We start from the raw sequence: 24,042 nt of genomic DNA on the forward strand, positions 1-24,042 counted from the left end.
AAAAATTGGTCAAAAATTCTGAAAAATTTGTATTTTTTCATTTGTATGAAAAGAGGAGAGCTGGACCTTTTAAAGTGATTTTTAAAAAAAATATGAATTCATCATTTTGTCATATCATTCTAAATTGTTTGCTTTTTTATTGAAGGCCCACAATGATTATCTTTTTTTTTTCTTCTAAAAGCACACAAATGTGTCGAGGAGGTATATATCATATATCATATCAAATATATTTTTAATTATTTGAAATATACTAGAATGCAGGAAAACCTTTCTGAATCTGTTTGAGGTCTACTCCAATCTCATACTCAGGGGACCAAGCAGTGTCTCAAGCCAAGCTCTGGGCAAAAGTTGACAGTCCGGTTTCAAGAGTCTACAGTGTCTCCCCTAAGTATGCGCCCTCCTGGGGTGTGCCAGTAATTGACTCGTCTACAAACAAAAGAAGCTGTTCGCAGCTTAAGACAGGATTTTAGCTAAAATCCTACTGGTCAATCGACCCATCTCTGGGTTGTAAAGGTAGAAAGGTCCATTGACCCCTCTCTGGGACTTCTAGTGGTGATAGTAGGCTGACATTGTAATTCCCTTAATGTGTTTCTCAAAGTTAAGGTCTGAGTCCATCAATACACACAGATTTCTGGCCTGGTTGGTGGTTTTTAGGTGTATAGACTGAAGCTCTGTGGTGACCTTTAATCTTTTCTCTTTGGCTCCAAATACAATCACCTCAGTTTTGTTTTTGTTTAACTGAAGAAAGTTCAGACACATCCAATCATTAATCTCCTCAGAGCATTTACCAAGAGCCGGTACGGGGCCTCGATCTCCTGGTGACATTGTAATATACATCTGTGGGTAACTAATGTTGTTTTTCTTTATGACCTGTGCCAGTGGGAGCATGTAGATGTTAAACAGAAGAGGCCTCAGGATGGAACCTTGGGGAACTCTACATGTAATTCTTGTCTGCTCAGATGTAAAATTACCTATTGACACAAAGTACTTTCTATTCTCTAAATAAGATTTAAACCAGTGTAAACCAGTGTTATGTCTTATGATGGCAAGCCATTCCTCTCTGAAGCATGTAATCTAAGTCTCATGCTTAATGTTGACTGGTTTCAGCCCTATGCTAGAGTAAAAGATGCTGTGGCTGTTATGTATCATCAGGAGAGTACAGAGCTGATGCAAAGTCACGTGTATTTGCAAGGTGGCTTAAAAATGATGAGAAGACTGGAGAACCTGTTATTGATCTGAAAGCTGACTCACTCAGCATATCTGACAAAAAATCAATTTCAAAATCAGAACAGGTCTTTATTGCCAAATAAGTTTGCACATACAATGAATTTGCTAGCAAAAACAATAAAAGTGATAAAAAGAACACACACACACACAGGCAGGCACACACGCACACACGCACACACACACACACCAACAAACAAACAAACAAACAAACAAAAAAATCAGAAGACAAACAGTATTTACAGAGCATAACCCCCCCACTGCTACCCGGGTGCTGGAATATGGCTCCAAGTATAACTAGGCTCTTAAAGATTTTGTTTAACTCTCTCCAGGACAGAGAGAGGTGTTGGTGGGGGTCGGAGGACCTTTAGAGGTGAGCAGCTTCAATGAGGCCACATCTCCTTTACTGCTGGAGGAGGGTGAGCGGCTGGTTTGCTTGGACTGGTGTGGAATCTTGGGTCCAGCACACTGTCCTTCAAAGCAGTAGTAAACTTAGGGCTGATAGCAGACCTGAACACGTCTGTGCCGTCCATGGCTCCACTGGTCCACTTATTAGATGTCCTTATAAGAGGCTTTGAGTTTCTGCCCGTATGTAGAAATCACATGGACCATAGCTAGGTCTGAGTGTTCCGGTGCAGCGTGGGTGGTAGGCGTTTCTTTAATTATTTCAATGATTTATTATGTATTCTAAAAACTTACACAAAAAATTAAATAATTTCTAAAAATAAATTTTAAATATTATGGGGATGGGGCTTTGGTGGTGGTTAAGGTTTTGGGTAACCAAAGATTAGCAAAAAAAAAAAAAAAAAAAAAGAATTGATGTCATTAGTATTTTTTATGAAGTAATAGATGCTTCTTCTCGTGACCTTGTCAGGGAGAGTTATATTATGGAGCTTTGGGACCACAAAAATGTTTTTTTTTTTTTTGTTTGTTTGTTTTTCTGTGTATGTGTGAAATAAGTTCCTAAATCAACATGTTGATAATCAGAAATAATTTCAAACACAAGCAAAGAAATCACAATTAGCAACCTCTAGTGGGTCTATGATGCCATACTATAACTGTCGAAAATACCAGGATTTCCGGCATCTGCCTACAATGTGAAAACAGCTGAATCTGGGGAAAAGTGAAACTGTTAAATATCACAACCTTTTTTCCAAATGAAATGTTGACATTAAATATGAAAAAGTTTTAAACTGCAATTACAATTAGATTAAAATATAGTTCTAGTCAAAGTCAGTGGAACAGTTTTGCCCATGGAAGGTCTCAAGATGAAGTATTTGATACTACTTTAAAAATACAATGACAAATTATTATTTTTTTTTTATTTTACAGAAAAAAATGAATAATTAGTAAATGAGTAATCCAAACAAACTGCCATTAAACTGTCACAGATATGAATGCGGAGAATATGACGAAGGATCTGCGACAGATGTGTATACGAAGCATATCCTACACTAGGATTTCTGTGTAGCTGCTAAATAAAAGAACTTGTGATGTTTAATGAGGAATCACTTTTGATATGACTGTGTAAAGGAGTCACAAAAAGACCTAAGATCCGGAGAGAGCCAAGCGTATACAAGTCTCCGTATCTGCGGCATAGCCTGTTTCTGGGCATACAGGAAGATCTGATCTGTAACAGATCCTAATATAGAATACCCTCCTTATACACATCTATAGCAAATCCTAGTATAGGATACCCTCTGTATACACACCTTTAAGTGTTAAAATTTTTACCTAGAACACATCCAGACAGGAAGCCAGAAAGCAGCACCCTGAGTTTTAAAAAATAAAAGAAAAAATCTCAAGTGTTTGAGTCCCTGATGCCTCCTAATGAAGACCTCGACTCCTCCGGCTCTTCGTCTATGGTGCGGTAATGCTGCGGCTGATTTTCAGCCAGGGGGCCATCTGTTTGGGCAGCTAGAGCCAGTCGACTTCTCAGGTGGCTTTTAAGCAGGAACTTGTGAGAAGTTACCAGATAACCATAACCCTGGGAGTGTGAGAAGGCATAGCCTGACCGACGGGTGCTGATACGTCTGGGACGTGTCCGACGAGGAGCAGGAGCCGGCAGTGTCTCCTCTGTCACCTTATATCTCACCTAGAGAAGAGAACAACAAGACAAGAGATTTATTACATCAGATGCATTTGATAGGTGTTTTCAACAACAGATATAAAGATGATGGTTTCAACCAAAGCTCATGGACCATCCGCCTTCTTCAAGTCATTCTCAGTTCAGCCTAGATGGTATTTGGTCCACTTCAATTGTTTTTTTTTTTTTTTCTTGCTTTCTTTTTTATCCTAAATAGCATCCAACTGCAGGGCAGGCTGGAGGGTGCTAATACTTAGATGGTGTCACCTGCACTTAATCTATAATATAAAGACCATTGAGAACCACTAAATGAGCTGTGAATTGTTTTAATGTGTTATATATATGATGTTGGAAACATCAAACCTTATGTTGTTTTGCGATAGTCACACTCAGAAAGTGTTGTAAAGAATGGATATTTTCCAGCATATTCATACTACTAGATAGTGCTGTGAAAGATGATGAGCGTTTACAGACTGTTTCCTTTGTTTTCTCACCTTGTCATTGATAGTTGGACGAATCTGTATGAGAATGAAGCGCAGAGCCACCACTGGCAGTGCACAGAGGAGGCAAGTCAGGAGTATGGTTAGCCAGATGTTTGGCTGGTTCAAAGAGTTTCTCTCTGTACCTGAAAATCAATTAACAATGGATTATTACTGAGAAGGGCTTATTATTGAACAGAATAATGATACAGACAGTCCACATAAGCATAATCTTAACAAATTATAGCTTGTTTTAAAGATGACTAAAGAAGAAAATGCTGAACTATATTACTTTCTGTCCATACTGATTACACATTGATATGATTGCTTGATGTCTCTCATGCTTACATCAGGCTGATAAAAAAACAGGTCACTGTGTACTTAATAAGATTCCTGTGTGCTTTTCATGCTATATTTACATGTCATGAAAAGGCACTCTGTATATTTGTTCCCTGGCTGGTTTTAATAAAGCACAGAAGAACAGTTTGTTTAAGACTCATTCAATGAGGTTTTATTTGATAATGAGTAATTTAGTCCACACAGCTCACCGACGAAGGGAAAAGCAGAGGTAAAGATGAGAAAGATGCCATTGCTGTACAAGGTGAACGTTGCAGCAAAGTAAGTAGCCAGGCTGCCCCACATGAACAGTTGGTTCACTGATGTCCAGTGATAGGTGTCCAGAAAGAGCTGAAAACACAAGTTGGAGTTGTTCATTATGATAATTGTTTTTACATTGTACCCATCCTTGTAAGAGCAATATCATCCAAACTGTGAAAAATGAAACAGAAAAAAGTATCTTGACAAAATGTCTGAGTAATTATTTATCTTGGTTTTGAAATATCTGTGGTCACAAGAGCGGTTCTCACCTGTGCGCTCACCACAATCAGAAGACAGGTCTGAGCCACTAAAGCAAAGGACTGATAGTCTGCAATGTCTTTCCCATCATCTCTGACCATGTCACGCATAGCAGCCCATGGTATGAAGAAGAGGATGAGGGAACAGTAGCAGCTGTTCATTATGCAGCGCACGAAGGCTTTTTTACTGAAATACATGTTCAGCTGGCCTGGTTTATACAGCTGAGGGTACTGGAAACTCCAGCGGTCATTTACATCCTGCACAAACAGACGATGGGGAGAAAGCTTTGAGAAAACAGGATGCAGGAACTAAGGATGTGTTATAAAATACTAAACCCAGATTTTTCTTCTTTGACTTTAATTATGCCTAATTTTACTCTTGTTGCATACCTGGTCAAAGAGGCTGATGCCAAGGACAGGAAGAGCAGTGTACACTGTATTATATGCAGTGATGAACAGCTCATCATACACAGTCTGTGGACAACAACACAATAACTATGAAACACACACAAACACTGGAGTATAACACCTTGATTGTAATTAAAAAACCAAGAGATCTGACTGAACATTTAACTCATAAATATTATCCTGGTGCGTGTCATTACCTGTGCAGAGAAGCCACAGAAGAATGCATACCAGAAATGCATGAGGGTGAAGGTGAAGTTCTTGAAAAAAAAGTAGCGGAGGAACTTGCACATGCGTATGTAGGACCAGCGACCGTGCACCAGCAGGAGGCGCTGGAGGTAACGAAACTGAGCAAATGAGAAGTCGCTAGAAAGAACGGCCTGCATCCCCTCCTGACCACTAATCCCCACACCGATATGAGCAGCTGCAAGACAGACAAGAAACATGTGTATTCAATTCCCAATGTACTGAATATACAGGTTTGCGTATCAGTTCCTGATGTGTGAGCTTACCTTTGATCATGCTGACATCATTAGCTCCATCACCAATGGCCAGAGTAACTGCCTGCTTGTATTTCTTGACCAGCTGCACCACCTGGGCTTTCTGTAGAGGGGTGACCCTGCAGCAAATCACCGTCTGACACATACATGCTGTTCTCAGCAGCTCTAGCTCCAAGTCCTTCTCCAGCGCAAAGGCCTGAAGATGAAACAGCAGATGTAATGAGGTTAGCATTCAAGCTTTCCCACGACAAAAAGGATTTAAAATGACACCTGCTTTTATTTATCATAATATATTCATCTATGTATATTTATAAAAGAGATTATGCAACAACTTCAGCAAATAAAGCAAAAAGGACCAAATTAATTGATTCAGTAGATATGAATGAATGAATGAATGAATGAATGAATGAATGAATGAATGAATGAATGAATGAATGAATGAAAATGAAAACAAATATTAAAAAGTATTCTTACCAAGCTGTGTCCATTTATTATCAGACCATATTCTCCATCCACTTTCTCATCCTGCACAGTTTTTGTTTTCTGGAGCCAAAACAGGCCTGCACGAGCTTCAATCACAGTTGGCTCCTCGGCTGCTTCTGGACACATTTTCCTTCTTGCTCTCCTGAAAACACGAGGACAGGAGATTCATAAATAACACCTAAATTTAATTTATGAAGCAAGTTGTTTCCATAACACCATATTGGGCCATGATTTATTGTTGAACAAAAATGACCTACAAAACTATCTAAAACCTACCGTTAATTAGTGTTTATTAAAGACAGACAGACAGAAAATGATTTGATATTAATCTGATTGCTGTAAATTATTCAAAGTAATCTGAAGGATTTTATATTTCAGTATGATGAAAAAAAAACAACAAACAAAAAAACACCTTAAATCAGTGTGTCATTAAGAACCTGTTAGCTCAAAACTGACAACAGCCAGACTGTATTTGAAATACAAAACAACAACATTTAAGGGCGCAGTTTCTGGAAGCAAAAATAATAATATATAATTAAAATAATAATAATAGTAATAAAAAGCTCACTAATCCGCTTCCCAGCAGAAACCAGTTTGTGATTGGCTTACTGTAGCTCCTCCCTGACGCCTTCAGCTGTATTGGCTGCCACAATAAAAACATCCGTCATCTCTTCTCTCAGCATGTTGCAAGAATATCCAATATTTTCTGCCGTCTCTGTTTCAAAACAATAAAGTTAGTTTCATGATATCTGACTCATCGGTCACCACAGCTTCCTCACACATATTATTTTTCACCAGTTTTAAATATTTGATGTGAATATCAACATACAGTAAAACCAACCTTGTTTATCTCCAGTCAACACCCAGATTTTAATGTCAGCTTTAGCCAGTTGCTCAATGGTCTGTGGCACACCGTCTTGCAGTTTGTCCTCCACAGCTGTTGCTCCCAACAGCTGGAAAGCAAAAGTGACAGTGGGGGTTTAAAGTGATGCAATGTAAAGCCAGATGACTCTTTAATCACACATGGCAAAGAAAACTACAGTTTACCTAAAACATTGGTGTTATAAATCTATTTTACATCAAACTATTAAATAAGAATATTGCTATGGAATTGATCAGTCAACTGCAGCCTTCATCTGGTTACACATTTCAGCGGGACTTACAATCAGGTCTTTCTCAATATCTTCATAAAGTTCATGAAGTCTTTCATCTCGATCGTCCATGGCGGTGCTGGCATCTTGGTGGCGCAGATTCCACTTCTTCATGTAGCTTTCATCCAAGTCCTTGTAGGCCAGAACCAGCGTACGGAGACCATCGCCTGCATACTCCTAATACGTTTGGGTAGTTTATAATATTTCATTATATCTTTTTATGGCACAACACTATAAAAATTAAACTTTGACATACAGAATATCGAAGTTTAGTTTTAACACTTTGGTGTCCTGTATATCAAAGTTTCATATATATATATATATATATATATATATATATATATATGCCTTACGTTGAGGTGTGCAGTGGTAACTTCCATCAGTTTATTACAGGAGGGGTGCAGTCTTTCATAGATGATGGTGTCTGCTCCTTTGCACAATAAGGTCAGCTTGCCTTCGGGGCTCCGTACTGGAACATATCATGGAAGCCATAAAATAAACCTGGTCAAGTTCTAAAATTCAAAGGTAACATCTTTGTGTCTAACACTGATATTTTAGCGTCACCCAAATCCAGTGAACAACGGCCCCAACAGTGTTTTTGATTTTTGACTGTTTATTGTATAGCTAAATGCACCTCAAAGGAAGAACAGCTATTTTGGAGATTCAGTCACACAGTAAATGAATGGAAACACATAAAACAATACATCAGTACTTTCTCTCACCTATTACTGACATCCTCTTCCGCACATTGTTGAAGTCCAGAACAGCGAGAAGTTCATATACAACTTTCTTGCCCATCTCCATGATAGTGATGGTTTCTGGTGTCCGAGAGCGGAATACAAAACCAAAGTTCCTCGCTGCTGTCACCAGAGCACCCTCATCAGGAGACTGAGCCTGATAGTTAAGCTGCCCTATCAGGTAAAACATATGACAACAGGGGGGTTTATTGTAGGAGAAAACTGGAAAAAATGTTCTCTAAATTGTATCAAAGACAAAAATGTCAATGTAAAAAGGGGTTTGTGTTATTAGGAGTAAGGTGCATTTGGATTTCATGCAGTCATGCACAGTCTAATCTAAATGAGGACACAAACTGCAGTATTATTCTTCTGCTTAATGCCATTAATAAGAAAAAATAAAGAAAATGGAGGGACCCTCACCCTCTTTCTTTTCCTCAGGCATGACGGTGTGGCACAGAGCCAGCAAACGGAAGAAAGCCTGAACCTCTGGGTTTCCCTCTCTCACTGTCTCCAACAGATTGTGATCATGAAAGACAAACTTTGGATCTGCCAGCTGATTCCAGGAGAAGTCCACCTTCTCTGTTTTCTACAAAGGTGATAAAAACATATGGTAGTTACATGGAGGATGCCTAAAGAAACATAATCATATGTCTGAATTGGCCTCTCACCTCTGTTATTTCCACTCTCTGGCCAGAAAAGTCATACAGCTCTCCTGAATTAAAGAAAAATACACCTCAGAATCATCATCCTTTCGATGTGTAAGTGTGTATTCAACCCGTTATATTTCATATGGAAGCAAAGTTGCTCACCGTAGGCTTTTCCATTAATGGAGCACTTGTTGAAATTCATGATGTTCTGCGTCAGGGTGCCAGTCTTGTCACTGAAGATGTATTTAATCTGACCTAGCTCCTCATTGAGAGTGGTGGTCCTAGCCTGTGCAGGAGTGTCCTTCTTAGGGTAATACATCTTCCTGTCCCAGTCTATGAAGAAGCTGTTCCCGAGGCGAATGATCTCCACGCTTACATTTAAACAAATAGAAATGTTTACAAAAACTGTTGCTGCTATCTGATTTAGTTTCTTTGCTGAAACATACCTGACATAAAGAGAAATGGGCACCACTGCGTTGAGGATGATGACGTAGGACCAGAAGGTGAGGAAGGATGAGAGAGCAGCGTTAATACCTGGTTCACGAGGAAGAAACGCTGTGAACACAGAGCCCTCCCTGACCTCCCAGATTGCATTGCCGATGGCCAGAATGGAGCACATAGTCGCCAGAAAACCAAAGATCTGGTAAAATAGAAATAAAAACATGCACCTTTCTCATGTTAAAAACAGAATCTTTAGAGGTTATCAATCTTGAAAATACTGACATGCACAAGATGGGCATTTTAAAAGGCAAAATACTTCCTATAAGTGAACTCAGACAGTATAAATGACACTAAAATGATTTCAACTAAGAATAGTTTGAAACTAGTTTTAAAGTAGTTCACAAAAAAATGATGCAACAATAATTTTTTTTTGCATTGTACATTTTTAGTGATTAAGCTGTATATGTAACTCACAGATAACACCAGGATATTCATCAGGTGATCAACACTGGTCCGTTTAAAAACAGCCTTTCCACTGTTCTGCATTAGTTTAGTGTCAGGACCTGAAAAGAGTCAGTGACATGTAAAATATTCCATCAGTTCTCCAATAGCTACTTTTCTTTGTGTTAAGTGAGCTAGGCAATAAAATGTTATAATCACTTACATTCAAATTCTAATATTAGGTTTAAGCAGAGTGAATGAATCCAATTAGCATTTATTCCTTTTACATGTCAAAATAATTTTCCTAAATAATGTTTGAAATCAGGTTTCTTTACATGCTGCACTCGGGGACGGCCAGACAAGTCAAAATATTACACACGTGCCGAACCGAACCCATAGTTTGTTTGTTTGTTTTTTTTTTATCAAAGCACATTACCACTGTATTATAGCATAATAGGTAAACTATTTTAATAAAGCAGTCCAAATCGACATATATGACAATGAACACACTACAATAACACTTCCGGTATCCTAGGTGGTGACCCGCTGAACTGAGCTCGTAGCACCAGCGCCCTCTGCCGACCGTACAGGACTGCTGATGCTCAAATTTAGTGGCACAAGCTGTTCTCGGTAGTAACTAACAGTAAGCTACACAGTAGATGAACTGGCAGCAACATATTTACCTCCAAAGATGACCAAGCCGAAGCACCACTCCGTGTTCCTCAGAGTACATCCTCTGAGCAGCACTTTGTCGTTGTCCAGGCTGTACGTTTGTCCGTTCACAGTCAGATTTCCTTTGAATTTGTCGAGACGATTGTTCGGAGGCTCACATCGCACTTCACCTGAGAAACGCAGGCAAGTTAACAGAAAGCAGGTTTAGGGCTCCAAGACAAAATATTTAAATACTATAATAATAATAATAATAATAATAATAATAATAATAATAAGAAGAAGAAGAAGAAGAAGAATGAGGAAGAGAATAATAATAATAATGATAATAATTTTGTGAAATGCAGAATTTTCTTTATGATACTTGGTGAAAGAGCCAGATTGTGCATCTAAAAATCTACCTCTCTGTTTTTTTATTTTGTATTGAGCTTCTCACCCTTGAAGCTAGCAAGTGCTTCGATGGAGTCTCCCAGTTCTCCAGTTACTGTCAGGGCCTGCTTCACTTTCAGATTGGTTTCACTGGGGGAGACAAAGAGGACATGAGAAAGATGTGACAGAAGGGAAATCCAAGACAGTGTGAGACTTAAGCTGTTAGCACAGGTACACACACACACACACACACATATGCACAGTGCTGCACACTCACCCATCTAACTCAGCTGTTTCTACATAGACCAGATTGAGAGGCTCACTGCTGGAGAGCAACAGAAGGTCTGCCTGACAGATGAAAACAGAGAAAATAAAAACATTACTTGAGTTAAGTTATAATTTCTTTGCATTTTAAAATATAACTCTCAATTATATAATCTTTACTTTAACTAGTTCATACTTACTGTGACAAACTCGTTATTCTCCAGTTTAATTATGTCCCCAACCTGAACCTTCATCCATTTTTCACTTCTCAGCCTGCAGGGAAACAGCGTGAAATATTATCATTGGACAACATTAGACGTAGATTAGAGAAGTAAATCTTTGTTGTTGTATACGAAGTTGTGTTTAGAGTACTTTACAAATATTTGATGTGATGCTTATACATGAAATGACTCACTCTCCATCAATGAGGACGTCCACTGTGCGGTTATTCACCTGCTTGTCACATTTGTGTCTGTTCTGTTCGGTTCACAGAAGAGAAAACATGGTTTGCTCGCATCTTACTGCCTCTAGTTATGTAGCAGACAAATCCTGCTTTACATTTCAATAACTGAATCTTACTATGTCATCGTTGGCATCTTTGGCTGCTGTTATAGACAAAACTATGATCAAAGGCACAGCCGTGGTGAACCAGGAGAGGGAGGACACTTGTGGGATTAGCTGTAACACACACACAAGCATGCACAACTTATCACTCTGCATCTGTTGAATTTTTTTAGCTTTCAGACATTTAGACACCAAATGTTTTAAAGATGACATTTGCAAACAGATCAGTTTATGCTACATTCAGATTGGATTTGTTTTAAAAATGAAAATCTTTCATTGAAATATAAAATTTAAGATGTGACTGCAAAAAAAATGCATGGTAGCTTTATATGTCTACCTGAAGGAGAAGAAGAAAAAGGAAGTAAGCATTAGCAAGTCTCCGGAACTGTTCAAACAGGTTAAGAGGCAGGAAGGTGAAAATATTGTATTTGGAGGTCTTGATGGCATTGTTCTGCAGAAAAAGAGACAGATGTCATTTAATTCAGCTCACAGCAGCACCTCACACTCCAATTATAACTCACCACACAGTTTAGAGTAATAATGGAAATGCAGCATTGTGCAGTGTGCACTTACAGCATAGTGGTAAGACAGGTTAAAAGGTCTGTCATTGGCTCGCACGTGTCTCTCTGTCTCTGTGGTAAGTTAAATAAAAAAAAACAAAACAATCACTAATTTGCTACAGCAACAAAGGAAAAGAAATGTCAGAAATAAATGCTGTAAGAGTTGTATTAGTGCTGCTGATAAAGTAAAAAGTTATTACAAACATAATGGAAAAACAATTAAAGAAAACTTAATAAAACTAACTGAACATGTGGTTTTATGTTTGCACAACAAAGCTCACCAAGCTTCTTCTCTCCTCCACACAAATGTGATGATGTAACTGATCCCATCTTTAGCTCGGGTTCTCCATGTTTCTGTGCCAACCAAAATGCATGTAAGTAAATTTAATGAGAAGGTAAAGACATTTCTTATTAGTTGGTATGAATATTGGGATAATTACAGGCAAAGTGAAGAGGAACCAGTTTATTTCTTGATTTTCAATTAGTTTAAAAACTATCTTTATATATTTATCCTTTCAGTCCACTTATTTTTGTTTTATTAGATAATTAGTGAATAAAATTAAATGATTGAAGTACAAGCTTTAACACTGTGACTGTATAGTGTGTACCAAGTGCTTTTGTATAATTGTGTTGCTCATGTACTACATTTCTGCTACCACGTGACTGCGGTAATGATAAAATAGACTATATTTGAGCCTTGGTTTCCACTTGTCATCATCATACAGTATATTGTATAATGAGCATGTTGTCTATCAAGGAAGGTTAACAAAATTCTCCAGACTTGATTTGTGGTTTAAAGCTATGAAAATTGTTTTGCCACTCCCTTCTCAAACATTCGTACCTTTAGGCAAATAAGCTGTAACAATTCCTGTCCGAAACAGTGGTGTCTCTTTGCTAACCATTGGCCTTTAGAGCTGTGGAATATAGTTCTAAAAGTCAAATTTAACTAGATTATATCAAGGAAATTCCCTTGATTTGTATTCACATTTTTCAGATTTCATAGACAAGTTTCTGAAATGTAATGAAGAAAACAGGAAATGTTGAAATCCAGGAAATCCATCACACCTTATTTGTATACTGTTCAGGAACCAAAAAGGAGCCAAAGACCTCGATTCATCACTGTTCACTCACTGAATCATTCTTCTAACCAAATAAAAAGTTAGTTTGGGATAGATGCTGATTTAAAGTGATAAGGCCCGCCATTTCTGTATAGAATTTTCTAACTAGTTTTACTGTTTTTCCACTAACATACCAGTCATCAAAGATTTTTCTAGCTGCTTAAAGCAAGTGAAAATCAGCCACATACCTCAAACAGAAATGAGATTTCCTTTAAGTCCTGCACAAACAGGCACAGGGTCAAATGAAGAAAGGGAAAATGCTACTGGTTTTCGCCCTCCCTCTGCTTCCGGCTTTGTTCAAGTTAATCCAGGACCTCGTCTTTGCACTGTATGGAAGGCCAGGCACAAGTCTAATCCTAGACGGAGAAAATGGTTTCGACTTGGGCCTTCAGCTGGATGAAAGGCAACGTGGTCAACAGGTGAAACGCTGTAGGGTAAGAGTGAAAGAAGGAACTTTATACGAGGTCTTTGGTTCATGCAGGAAGGGCTGCATCTAACCGTTCAGGGCTTAAACAAACAATTCAGTGATCTTTGGATCTGGTTGGTGAGTCAGTGTAGGAGTGGACGGGCAATAAAACGGTAATAAATTTGGAGGGTGGTAACTAATCAGAGCCCACAGTTGTGATCTGGGCGGTCAGGAATGGTCTGCTACTCACCTTGGGTTAAATAGTTGAACAATCTATATTTCCCGAACACCAGTTAATTAGGCTCAGCTCATATTTAGCTTCTTTTACTTTTATTTACTGCATTGTTAAAAGGGCAAATGGGTTGAATATACACTGTATGCATGAAATACATTTTTTTTATACTTTTTCACCATTTTTCCTAGTTTGTGCAGGTTGATCAAATATAATCGAATCATCTTCAATAAACAAAGTAAAACCATGGAGAGTGGTAATTCTTATGCAGGCCACTGTAGCAGTCAGATGCAAACGCTGCTAAATTCTAGCTCAATTATCTTTTTTTGAGAGTTAATACATGCTTATTTATCATTTATAATACATTTATATGAGCCTGGCAAAAATAAACGGACTGTGTTTGTGTTCTTAGATCAATAATTATGAGAAGAAATGTTGGGAAACACACCCTTTGCAGTCACTGCATATCAATGCATGAGCAATGGATATTATAATGAATCTAAATTATTGGATCACAATAAAGAATATTAATATATATATATAATATAAATATAAAAATGACTATTTCACAGCTTTGTTGAAAGCTGAGGCCCAGAACAAAATCCTAAAATCTGATTTATCTTATATTTGTCAGACAACAAACCTCCGCTTGTTTTAATTATTCTGACAAAACTTGCCGCAGTATTGATGTGCAAGCCTACTTAATCATACATTAGACATTAACATGCTCATTATTTTTTAAGAATGGTCCACTTATGCATGTGTGCTCAAGTGTTAAAATGATTGGTGTTATATAAATACATAAAAAAATCGGGCAAACATATTTATGTACTTGTTAAATACTTTATACAAAATTGGAATGTTTACATGGTGACACATTCATAGTAACAGTAAAAAGAAAACACAAATCAGTTACTGTAACTGATGCAGTGTATTACTGCTGTGATTCAGTGGTGAACAAGTTAAAAAAAAAAGTAGTAATAATACTTAAAAAAGATCAAAAGTGAAAACTTCCAACTTGGCACAAGGAACATGTATCTTACAGGATGGCTATAAAAACATTTGCTCATATAAATCAATAATCACTCACAGGGGGAAATTTGTGATGAGCTAAAACACACACATTTTGCCCTTCATATCATCACAACATCAACTGTATCCATCATTAAAACTGGTGTTTCCATCAGGAGAACGCAGAAGTATCTTCCCCAAATAAACAGGATCAACGGAAACATGTACAAAACATCAGAAAAAAAGGAGAATTACATATAACAAACTGAGATGAATACTCAGCCAAGATGTAATTACTATATTGCAAAATCACTTAAGAACTTCACTTGGAAACTCATGACATCATTATGGGCAAAGACATGGCAAGACATCATTTTGGTGACCAAAGGAAATAAAAATTGCAAATTATTATTATTATTTTGACACCTAAATAAGGCCACTTATACTAAAAGTAGAAGAAAACAGCAGGAAGAAATATTTTAAGTAATATTGTTTAATTTCAGAAGCTGAGAGGCTCCAATGTTCAGATCTTTATTTAGGAATACAGAGATATTCCTGTATTTAGGACTTTAGGAATAGAGGTTTTATTAAATAGTGGTGTGTATGTTATCTTATTACAAAAGTGCAGTTCACAGCTAGCAACATGGCAGCTGCTCCTTAGCACTAGGTGAATTCTCAAACACACTTTTGTGGAAAAGCCATCAGTTTCCAGCAGCAAACAAGGTTTTCAATCCCAGACTTTCAAACACACAAACAAAAAATAAATATGTTTAAAAATAAATAAATAAAATGGCTCCAACATTAAGCTGGCCACATTAGGCTGAGAGTTGCTAAAAGAACTAATAAATAAAAATGAAAATTAGGTCTCTGAACACACAGAGTAGATTTTTCAGGAGGTTTTAAGTTATTGTCTATTTTATGACCAAAACCAAACATCCACTGTTTCTGCTGGGAAATCAAAAATTAAGCCTGACTAAAAGCAAGGCACACACTGAGCTGATCGGTTCTTAAAGAGGAAAACTGGGTCATTATGTGTAGTACCATATCTCATAAAGCAAGAGCTTCACTTTCCATTAGTAACTCTATATGTGTGAAATCATTAAAATATCTTATCAGCTTTGCTTTAAAATTGGCTTGTCCTTCAGCTACCAGTCATTCACTTATCAAGCAAACGATTCCTTTTAAATTATTTTCACATTTGCTCAAACCATCACAATGGAGCTACACAGAAGGGCAACAAAAACACTAAATTCACACTTTCACAGTTTACAGAGTGTAAGGCTTAAAGCACTTGGCCACACTTTGAGGGAGAAGATGGGGGTTATTGCACAAGAACACTCGAGAGGTGTGGGAACTTATGTGGCCCTCTGGCAGGAAGTGGGGTCCTCTAGTCTATTACAGTGAGGGCCCATTGAGCACACTGTGCTACTACAACAGAGGATGAGGGTTGGAAAAGGCTAAATCGGAGAATAAGTGGTCAGAACCTGGTAAAATAAAGTGTTTAAAATGAGTGAGGCGGTGAATATGTGCTCTACAGTAGCTTGGTAAATAAAGTGAATTTGAAGAACAGAGAAACTAAGTGATGGGCAGAGTACCCAGACTGAGAACATGATTGTGAGCCAGTGAGCTTAGCAAGATGCCACCGAAGACTCAGCAGCTAGACATGCCAAAAGTCTAAGAAAGAGTGCACATGGACATCCAAAGAAAAAAAATCCCTGCTTTGTGACAAGAACCTCACATGCACACCATCAGTCTTATTCAGACATTAGATTTTCTTTCTCTTTCCAGGTTAACCTCATCTGCCCTCCTCAGCTGATCGAGTCTCTGACTTCAGCCTCACAAACTCCTTTGCCACGTCATCGTTGGAGCGCTGGGAGAGGATCCGCATGGCGGTGAGGCCTGTGTCGTCCATGAATATGCGTTGTCCCAGCGGGCACCAGCAGGCGCAGTTGCCCTTCTCCATAATGTCTCTTAACTGTATCACGGTCAAGCCCACCACTCGATCAGCACGGCCAAAACAGTAGTCTTTGACGCAGGCTTGCACCTCATAGCACTCAAAGCCATCCTGGTTACTCAGAACACTGTAGAAAAAGTGTGTTTGGAGCTTTCAGTTATTTAACAACAAGACCCGGGATAATCAGCTTAGAGGTGCATTAGGTGAGAAATAACTTTTTTTTAAATACACCTACTTAGCAGTGAGTTAGGGAGAGCAATAAGCATAGAAGCTCTACACTTAAATATGTGCAATCTAATAGTTCATAATTAAATAACATACACTCAGCAGCTGCTTTGTTAGGTACACCTGTTCGGTTGCTTGTTAAAATAAAGAGATAATCAGCCAATCACTTAGCAGCAACTCAATGCATTTAGGCACGTAGACATGGTCACCACAACTTGCTGAGGTCCAAACAGAGCCTCAGAATGAGGAAGAAAAGGGATTTAAGGGACTTTGAATGTGATGTAGTTGTTGGTACCAGATAAGCTTATCTACATATTCCCAAAACAGCTGGTCTTCTTGGGTTTACTTAGATCTCTAATACAGAATAATTTGAAAGAGAGAAAATACAACAACTGTCTGGACCAAAATGCCTTGTTGATGTCAGAGGTCAGAGGATATTAGGCAGACAGACTGGAGATGATAAACAGTAACTCAAATAACCCACGTTACAACCTAGGTACCAAAAATACCATCTCTGAAGAAATGACATGTCTAACCTTCAAACAGATGGGCTACAGTAGCAGAACACCACTCTGGGTGCCACTCCTGTCAGCAAATAAGAAACTGAGGCTACAATTAAAGCAGGTTTGTCCATTGGATTGGAAAAATGTTGCTCCATGTCTACATTTCAGCTGCAGAATTCAGATGGTTGGGTCAGAATCTGGAATAAATCCTGCCTTGTTTCAACAGTTCAGGCTGTTGGTGGTGTAATCGTGTGTGTGTGGGGGGGGCAGTTTGTTGGCACTTATTTGGGCCCTTAGAACCAACTGAGTGTTGTTTTAATGCCACAGCCTACCTGAGTATTATCATTGACCATACCCATCCCTTCATGACCACAGTGTACCATCATCTGGAGGCAAATCTGCAGCTGAAACATTTATATCTACTTGCCAAGTGGCCACATTTTTGCCACCATTTTTATTATGGTGTCTCTGAATGGACAAACAATAAGTAACCTCCTTGTATGTGCCTTAAAAAGGCACATCAAAGAAAACAGTACACATATACACTATTTTTTTTTTACCTGTAGTGCAGTTATTGCTGCACCTGAGGCCACTGGATCCATTTGCAGATGAAATCATGTTTATGTCCAGAAGAATTTTGGCCATTGACAGCCACCATCCATTTACAACAGTACTTGGCATTTGAAATAATTTCTGCAACCAACTTTACCACTAAATGTCAGTAGTGTTGACACACTGTACCTTTAATTTAATTTAATTAATTTAATTCTAAATGGAAAAGAGGGTCCAACCCAGTACTAACAAGGTGTACCTAATAAAGGGGCCAGTGATTGTATATGAAAAGCTGTACATGCTTTTGATAACTATATAGAATCTGCAGCCATAAAAAGCTGATTAATTAGCAATGTTGTTTGTAAAAAAAACGCCATTGTTAAACTTACAAATGGAAGGTTTCGTTGAACTTGGGGGACCAGCTGTTGTTCTTTGATTTGGTTTGGAATTTGCGCTTCTTGTCACTGAGGTGAGGCCCGATCATGGTGATTTCCACAAAGGGCCTGAACATGCCAGATGTCTGCCATTTTAAGTCACTGGCTCCTATGACTGAAGTAACAAATGTGAAAATGGAAAGATGCAATCAGATAAGTCAAAACTGTGCTTAAAATATAATATTAATGAACAAAACAAAAACCAAAACAGACCTTTGACAGTTACTTTCCGCTCCCCACTCTTTGGATGAGTGTACAGTTCAGTCTGGAGAGACACCTCGCCGATGGGCTTGTCCACACCTGAACCTGGTTTAACACACACACCCACATAAATTCAATGAGCTTTCATCTTGTCACATACAGGCACAAAAAAATTCCTCTCTCATGTAATAGACTCAGGATGAGATGAAAACACAGGTGGAGAGGTGGGGTTTGGACTGACCTACTCACAAAGTTTCACAAAATGACAAGACTTGAAAAAAGGGAGGTGGTTGGGAAGGATAGGAAGGGTGGCAGAGGATTCCAATAAAACCTACCCCTGCTGGGCTGTATTTTTTCATTAGGAGTTAACCTAATACCCTTTCCATTGTGCACTGGCACAAAGGCAGCACAGGAGATAAAAAGAAGACAGCAATAACATGTCAACAAATTTCAGTGGTGCAAACACTAAATACACAAACAAAAAGAAGGAATTTTCAGGAACTAGTTGAATTTAAACAGAAATGGCCATTTCCGGGTCTAATCTGGGAAAGGCTTTGCTCTTACACAGTACCAGGAAGTAGTATAAACTACCTTGTGCATTTTGGGTGGTCACAAACGTCTTGATGAGGGTGTCTGTTGTTTGTGTGTAAAGGGACAGAGCATGGCGTAGTGAGGAAAGCTCAGGACTCTTCTCCAAGAATGCCTTCTTTAAGCCGTTGCCTCCTGCGTGGAAGTATTGCTGCAAAGAAAATGATTGAAGGCTCAACCGTATACTTCCATGTTATAGTTTTTTTTGCTATATATGTTAGATTATTTTATTAAAGGTATGTATTTGGTTAGTTAATTATATCAAAATCTGGGCATTGAACTCTAAACATAAAAAGCTAACTGTATTTCTTGATGAAGTTTGCTTTAAATTGGTCCATCCATTGAATGGGCCCCAACATTCAATGGATGAAGCCAGCTTGACTGCAGTATGCCTACAGTATGAACTCACCTTAATAGTGTCTAGAGCCACATCCATGATGGCACACTGCCTGGGAGACAGGCTTTTAGCCTCCCCTGCCATGTGATCCTGCACAACCAAGAGGTGGAGTTTCAGATGCACTTGCTCTAAATTTGCACTCTTTAGAGATGGTAAAACTAAAACCTGTTTGGAGACATTCTGATACCTTGAGTTTGGAGAGCTGTCCCAGTTCCTTTGCTGCTGACAGGATCTGTGCTCCCTGAAAAAATAGAGAAGGTGAGTTTCTACTCTTCCTGTTTTTAATTTTATAAAGTCATTGTCAATTCAGTCTAAAATGAAAGCAAATGAACAGTAGTCTTACGAAGGTGTCGTTGCCCTGAGGCAGAACAATAGTTTTCTCCAGGCTGCTCATAACAATCCTCCACAGCTCCTTAAGCACACGCTTCAGTACCGTCTTCTCACAGACGGTGGCAAACAGAGTCAGCCTGCAAAAACAAGCATTCACACGAAAACACAGTTACTGAAACACATGGACAAACAAAAAGGGGACAAAGTGAAGAGCCTGAAGAGAAATAAAAAGTTAAATAAGACAGCTCCCAGCTGAAGAAAACCCCCTTTTTAAATCTTTATATAGACACTCACTTTCCATCCAGGAAATCCATGAGTGGCCGCAGCATGTTGTCAGAGTCGGCCTCCACCTGGTTTCTGGTGTTGTCATTGAGTGGCCCTTTGATCTGGTACAGCAAGGATGCCATCTGTCGCATACAGTCATTAATACGGCTCCGGAAACTGGAATGAAAGAAAGAAAAAGAAGAAAAAAAAGGCAATCAGAACAAACATCTACACTGTAACAAAAAACTACAAGTAGAAGTGTTATGTACATGTACCTGTTTCCAAATGTACTGCTGAGGTCATCCAGTACGTTGTTTAGCCTCACCTGTAGGTCATTCAGTAAATCACTGGCTTCTGTGTCCATCTGTAGGAAACCAGTCAGATTCCAGCAGTTTCTTTTAGTTTACTGCATATATTACAGCAAAGCCCATGAGGGGAAAAAAAGGAACTTTTGCAAACTCCTAAAAGTTTTTAAAAAATGTAAAAATGCAGAGACAGGTATGTGCCAGTAATTTGACAACAGAACATGAAAGGTTTCATTCCATATTTGCAGCTTTTGGCCAAATTACCCCAAATTACTTTGCAACTTCTAAAAGTACTCCATTGTAAGCTGGAAGCTGTCAGTGATAGCAGAGTTTCACATCAGGCTATTATGAAATAAGAGCACACCAGCCTTCAAGTCAGGTTGTATTGTTAAGTCTGCATTAATGCATATCTAATTTACCTTAATATTATATGGGAAAAAAACCCAGAACATATACACCCTCTTTTAATACTAAGGTTTCATGTATCAGGATATATATATATAAATATCTAACCCAAGTGTGTAGTGTTTAGTTTGTTGAACCACCTTTTACAGTGCTAACCTGGAAAAAAGTCTTTCACATTATTGTGGAGGAATTTCTGTATTGACTTGGGCCATAATTGGCTTTCTCCTGCAACCCCCCTAAACTAACTATACTTCTTAAGATGAAAGCTGATCCCTGTTTGTTATGTGGTATATTATCAACTTGTGGTTGTGCTGCCATCTCGGCCAGGTCACTCTTGAAAAAGAGATTTATAATCTCCATTAGGTTTTTATCTGGTTAAATAATGGAAATACAAAGTATTTCTCCAACTGTACTGTAATAAACTAACATAATAACTGATGCCTGTAGAGTGACTTTCTCACTGTAGAATGATGGACTCCAAATAATTTGGAAATGGCCTTATAACCTTTTCCAGATTAATGGGCAGCAATAGTTGCTTCTCTATGACCTTTGCTGATATCCTCCCTCCTTGGTGTTGTATTACCACACACCTGAATGCTGCTGATCAGCAGCATCTGGCTGCGACTTAGCTTTAGTTATATAAATGACAAATTGTTCTATATTGTTTACTATGTTCATATGATGTTACATTTACCTCATTAAAACACGGTAAGAACCAGGTTTTTAGATTTGAGTTTTTTTTTGTCTTCATTGTGTCTTGATACATTAAATCTTGGAACTGAAAGAGTATCTTAGAAGAATTATTATTAAGCAGAAGTTGAGGGAACAAATAGGAAAAGATTCAGGAATTACCTCCACTACCTAACCTGTATAATACACTGGCATCATCTAAACAAGCACTGCCTGTAGGGGAACAAAGTCACATGGATAAAGCAGCAATGTAGCACATTAAGTCAATGATCTAATGGGCTTTCATACTGCATTTGTAGCCTACAGAGGGGCTACAGAGCACCATTAGTGAGGAGAAACCAAGAAGTTTCTGCTACACAGCACAAGGGAAGGCTTCAGGGGAGGAAAGGCAGCCAGAATTGGATTGCGTTAGGTTTGTAATGTGTGTGTTTTTCTACTATTTGTTAGGCATAATTATTTTTATACACATGTGCACCTACGCTCACCTTTTTGACTTCAAATGCATTTTCACTCTATAGCAGCACAAGCAGGTGGAGGGTAACAGAGGACAGACTTTGATTCATTTTAAATGTTGGAATTTGACTCTTTTTGTACATCTCCATTGGGAAGCTTAATATAAATAGGAGGTGATTTAACAAAGGGTTGTGGCAGCGAATAGAACTGGTGCCTACCTTTTTTACCGGTGCATCCATCTTTGTGTGATGCAAATAATTTTTTTGGGGATTAAAAAAAAAGAAAAACTGTGAAATTAATCTGTTGTGATGCTACAAACAGAAGGAACCAGAGCTCATTTAATTAGGGAAAAGAAAGTGTATTACTTGCACCCACCTTGTTTTCATCAGCCTTTTGCAAATAAAGAAAAATTACAAGAAAAAAAAAGAAATAAAAACAGTTATATTTAAAAGAAAAATTTAGAAATTGCCATTGAAGGGAATATGTGAGAGTAGTCTGGGAGAAGATCTGGGAAAATGCTACAAAAATCAGATGAAAATCCCCACAGATGACAATAAAAACTAAACACAATGAAATCCACCATGAAGGGTGTCTTGTTGCAGCATGACGGATTATGAGTGTGATGCTGCTGGGAGTAGGCAGAACAAGGAATCCGCACGCAGGAATGGCTTGGACTTTGAGAAGAAAAGAGTTAAAAACTACTTGCAACAAACCTCAGCCTCTATTTTCTCCCCTTCCTCCCCTACTTCTTCCTCTTCCTCACTTTCTTCAAACTAGAGTTTTAAAATAAGTAAAAACATCAAGTTTTCACGTCTCATCCTCTGAATAATTTCAATGCCGTTATATCTTTAAGAGATTAGAGTCAGTGGGAAAATGAACATGTGAGCATATGCAGTCATGAAAAACATGTTTGCATATACAGCAGTGAACTTGCCTCGCATGCTAGCATACTGTTGAGCTAGAAAGGAGAAAAACAAGACCATCTTCACGCCTCAAATAAATGCATTTTGTTGATTATAACCCCCCCCCCCCCCCCCCAAAAAAAAAACAAGAACCAGTAAGACCTCAGACAAAGCAAGCCAGAAATTTAATTCTACATTACTAACATAATCTATCAATAATATCATCTTATCATCAACCACAATCACTTTTTTCTCATGGTAAGCTGTTCAGTGCTGTCGATCTCAGATCCGACAGCCTTTCACCTCCTCCATCATCACTAGAAGCCTTGAAGATAAATATTCAAATCAAGCTGAAAATGATCATATTAATAGTTTACAAAATACAAATTTCTTCTCAGTTTACATCTATAATTAGCCAAAGGAGTAAAATTGTTTTCCACTTGACAGTTTTCCCCAGCTTAATCACATTAAGCTGTGAGTTACCATTGCAAATAAACAAATAAACATTTTTTTTCAGGTTTTTTACACCACAAAATTAGAGCCATGCCATCTCCTGAATTTGAATTTAAATCTGCGAGAAACCAGTGTAGCAAAACTGAGAGGCAAACACTTTGTCTTTAAATCTACATGACAGAAAGTGTATACCTGCTGTTAACAAATGGTGGCGTAACTGGAAAATTATTCCCAGCATCAGGACAATAACAGAGACACTTTAATGAAAGGCACATGTTTCTACCAGATTTCAAGTCCCTAGAAATGTTAAGCTACTGTGTATGCTACAAAAAAAAAAAACAAAAAAAAAACAACTAACTAACAAGTAACTTCTAGTACTGCTAATTTAAACTAAATGCTAATTACTATTAAACTGCAACCGTTCACAGAACCCACCAGAGGCTTTGCTTCCTCATCCTCTGTCCCAACCTGCTTTCCAAGTCAGAGGCAGAAGGAAATATGCAAAACAGTGATCCATTGCACACAATTACACTGGTAAAACTTTAGAGGGATGTACTTTAATGTGGGCAAATAACTGCCTAGAAAAGACCAGGATGGAAACCTACCTCGTCTCCTTCCTCCTCCTCCTCCTCCTCTACGATTTCATTTAGCTTTAATTGTAAAGTGAACACACTGGTTGAAACATAATTTACTGCATCCAGCTACTGCAGACCTATAATCAAACACTGCAGCTACGCTATAGCAC

General features: G+C 38.3%; 2 protein-coding genes across 4 annotated transcripts in view; both read right to left on the reverse strand.

The window, feature by feature from the left end:
* Positions 1–2,612: 2,612 nt before the first annotated feature.
* Positions 2,613–13,496, reverse strand: LOC121629590 (phospholipid-transporting ATPase ID-like). The gene is made up of 28 exons (XM_041969249.1): positions 13,181–13,496; positions 12,156–12,228; positions 11,888–11,946; positions 11,652–11,765; positions 11,330–11,428; positions 11,166–11,227; positions 10,951–11,023; positions 10,764–10,834; positions 10,554–10,636; positions 10,132–10,290; positions 9,482–9,570; positions 9,013–9,206; positions 8,729–8,937; positions 8,588–8,631; positions 8,340–8,505; positions 7,905–8,093; positions 7,536–7,651; positions 7,195–7,359; positions 6,873–6,984; positions 6,641–6,746; positions 6,023–6,173; positions 5,561–5,744; positions 5,249–5,472; positions 5,034–5,117; positions 4,656–4,901; positions 4,338–4,476; positions 3,805–3,935; positions 2,613–3,319 (listed from the first exon to the last, which is right to left on the reverse strand). The coding sequence occupies exons 2-28, from the start codon at positions 12,202–12,204 to the stop codon at positions 3,026–3,028; spliced, it is 3,612 nt and encodes a 1,203-aa protein (XP_041825183.1). The 5' UTR covers positions 12,205–12,228; positions 13,181–13,496; the 3' UTR covers positions 2,613–3,025.
* Positions 13,497–14,432: 936 nt separating this feature from the next.
* The window catches only part of LOC121629589 (protein unc-13 homolog B-like), a 64,530-nt gene continuing 54,920 nt past the window's right edge, over positions 14,433–24,042 (reverse strand). For 2 of the 3 annotated variants that reach the window (XM_041969248.1, XM_041969247.1), the window contains 9 exons: positions 20,365–20,453; positions 20,120–20,266; positions 19,839–19,962; positions 19,683–19,736; positions 19,508–19,585; positions 19,102–19,249; positions 18,523–18,615; positions 18,265–18,424; positions 14,433–16,722 (listed from right to left, as the gene is read on the reverse strand). In XM_041969248.1, coding sequence (XP_041825182.1) covers positions 16,437–16,722; positions 18,265–18,424; positions 18,523–18,615; positions 19,102–19,249; positions 19,508–19,585; positions 19,683–19,736; positions 19,839–19,962; positions 20,120–20,266; positions 20,365–20,453 — 1,179 coding nt within the window. In that variant the 3' untranslated portion in view covers positions 14,433–16,436. Of the gene's footprint in view, positions 16,723–18,264; positions 18,425–18,522; positions 18,616–18,845; positions 18,903–19,101; positions 19,250–19,507; positions 19,586–19,682; positions 19,737–19,838; positions 19,963–20,119; positions 20,267–20,364; positions 20,454–24,042 lie in introns of all 3 variants that reach the window. The other variant, XM_041969245.1, reaches the window with a different exon arrangement.

This window comes from Melanotaenia boesemani, chromosome 19 (assembly GCF_017639745.1).
Source record: "Melanotaenia boesemani isolate fMelBoe1 chromosome 19, fMelBoe1.pri, whole genome shotgun sequence".
Lineage (NCBI taxonomy): Eukaryota > Metazoa > Chordata > Actinopteri > Atheriniformes > Melanotaeniidae > Melanotaenia > Melanotaenia boesemani.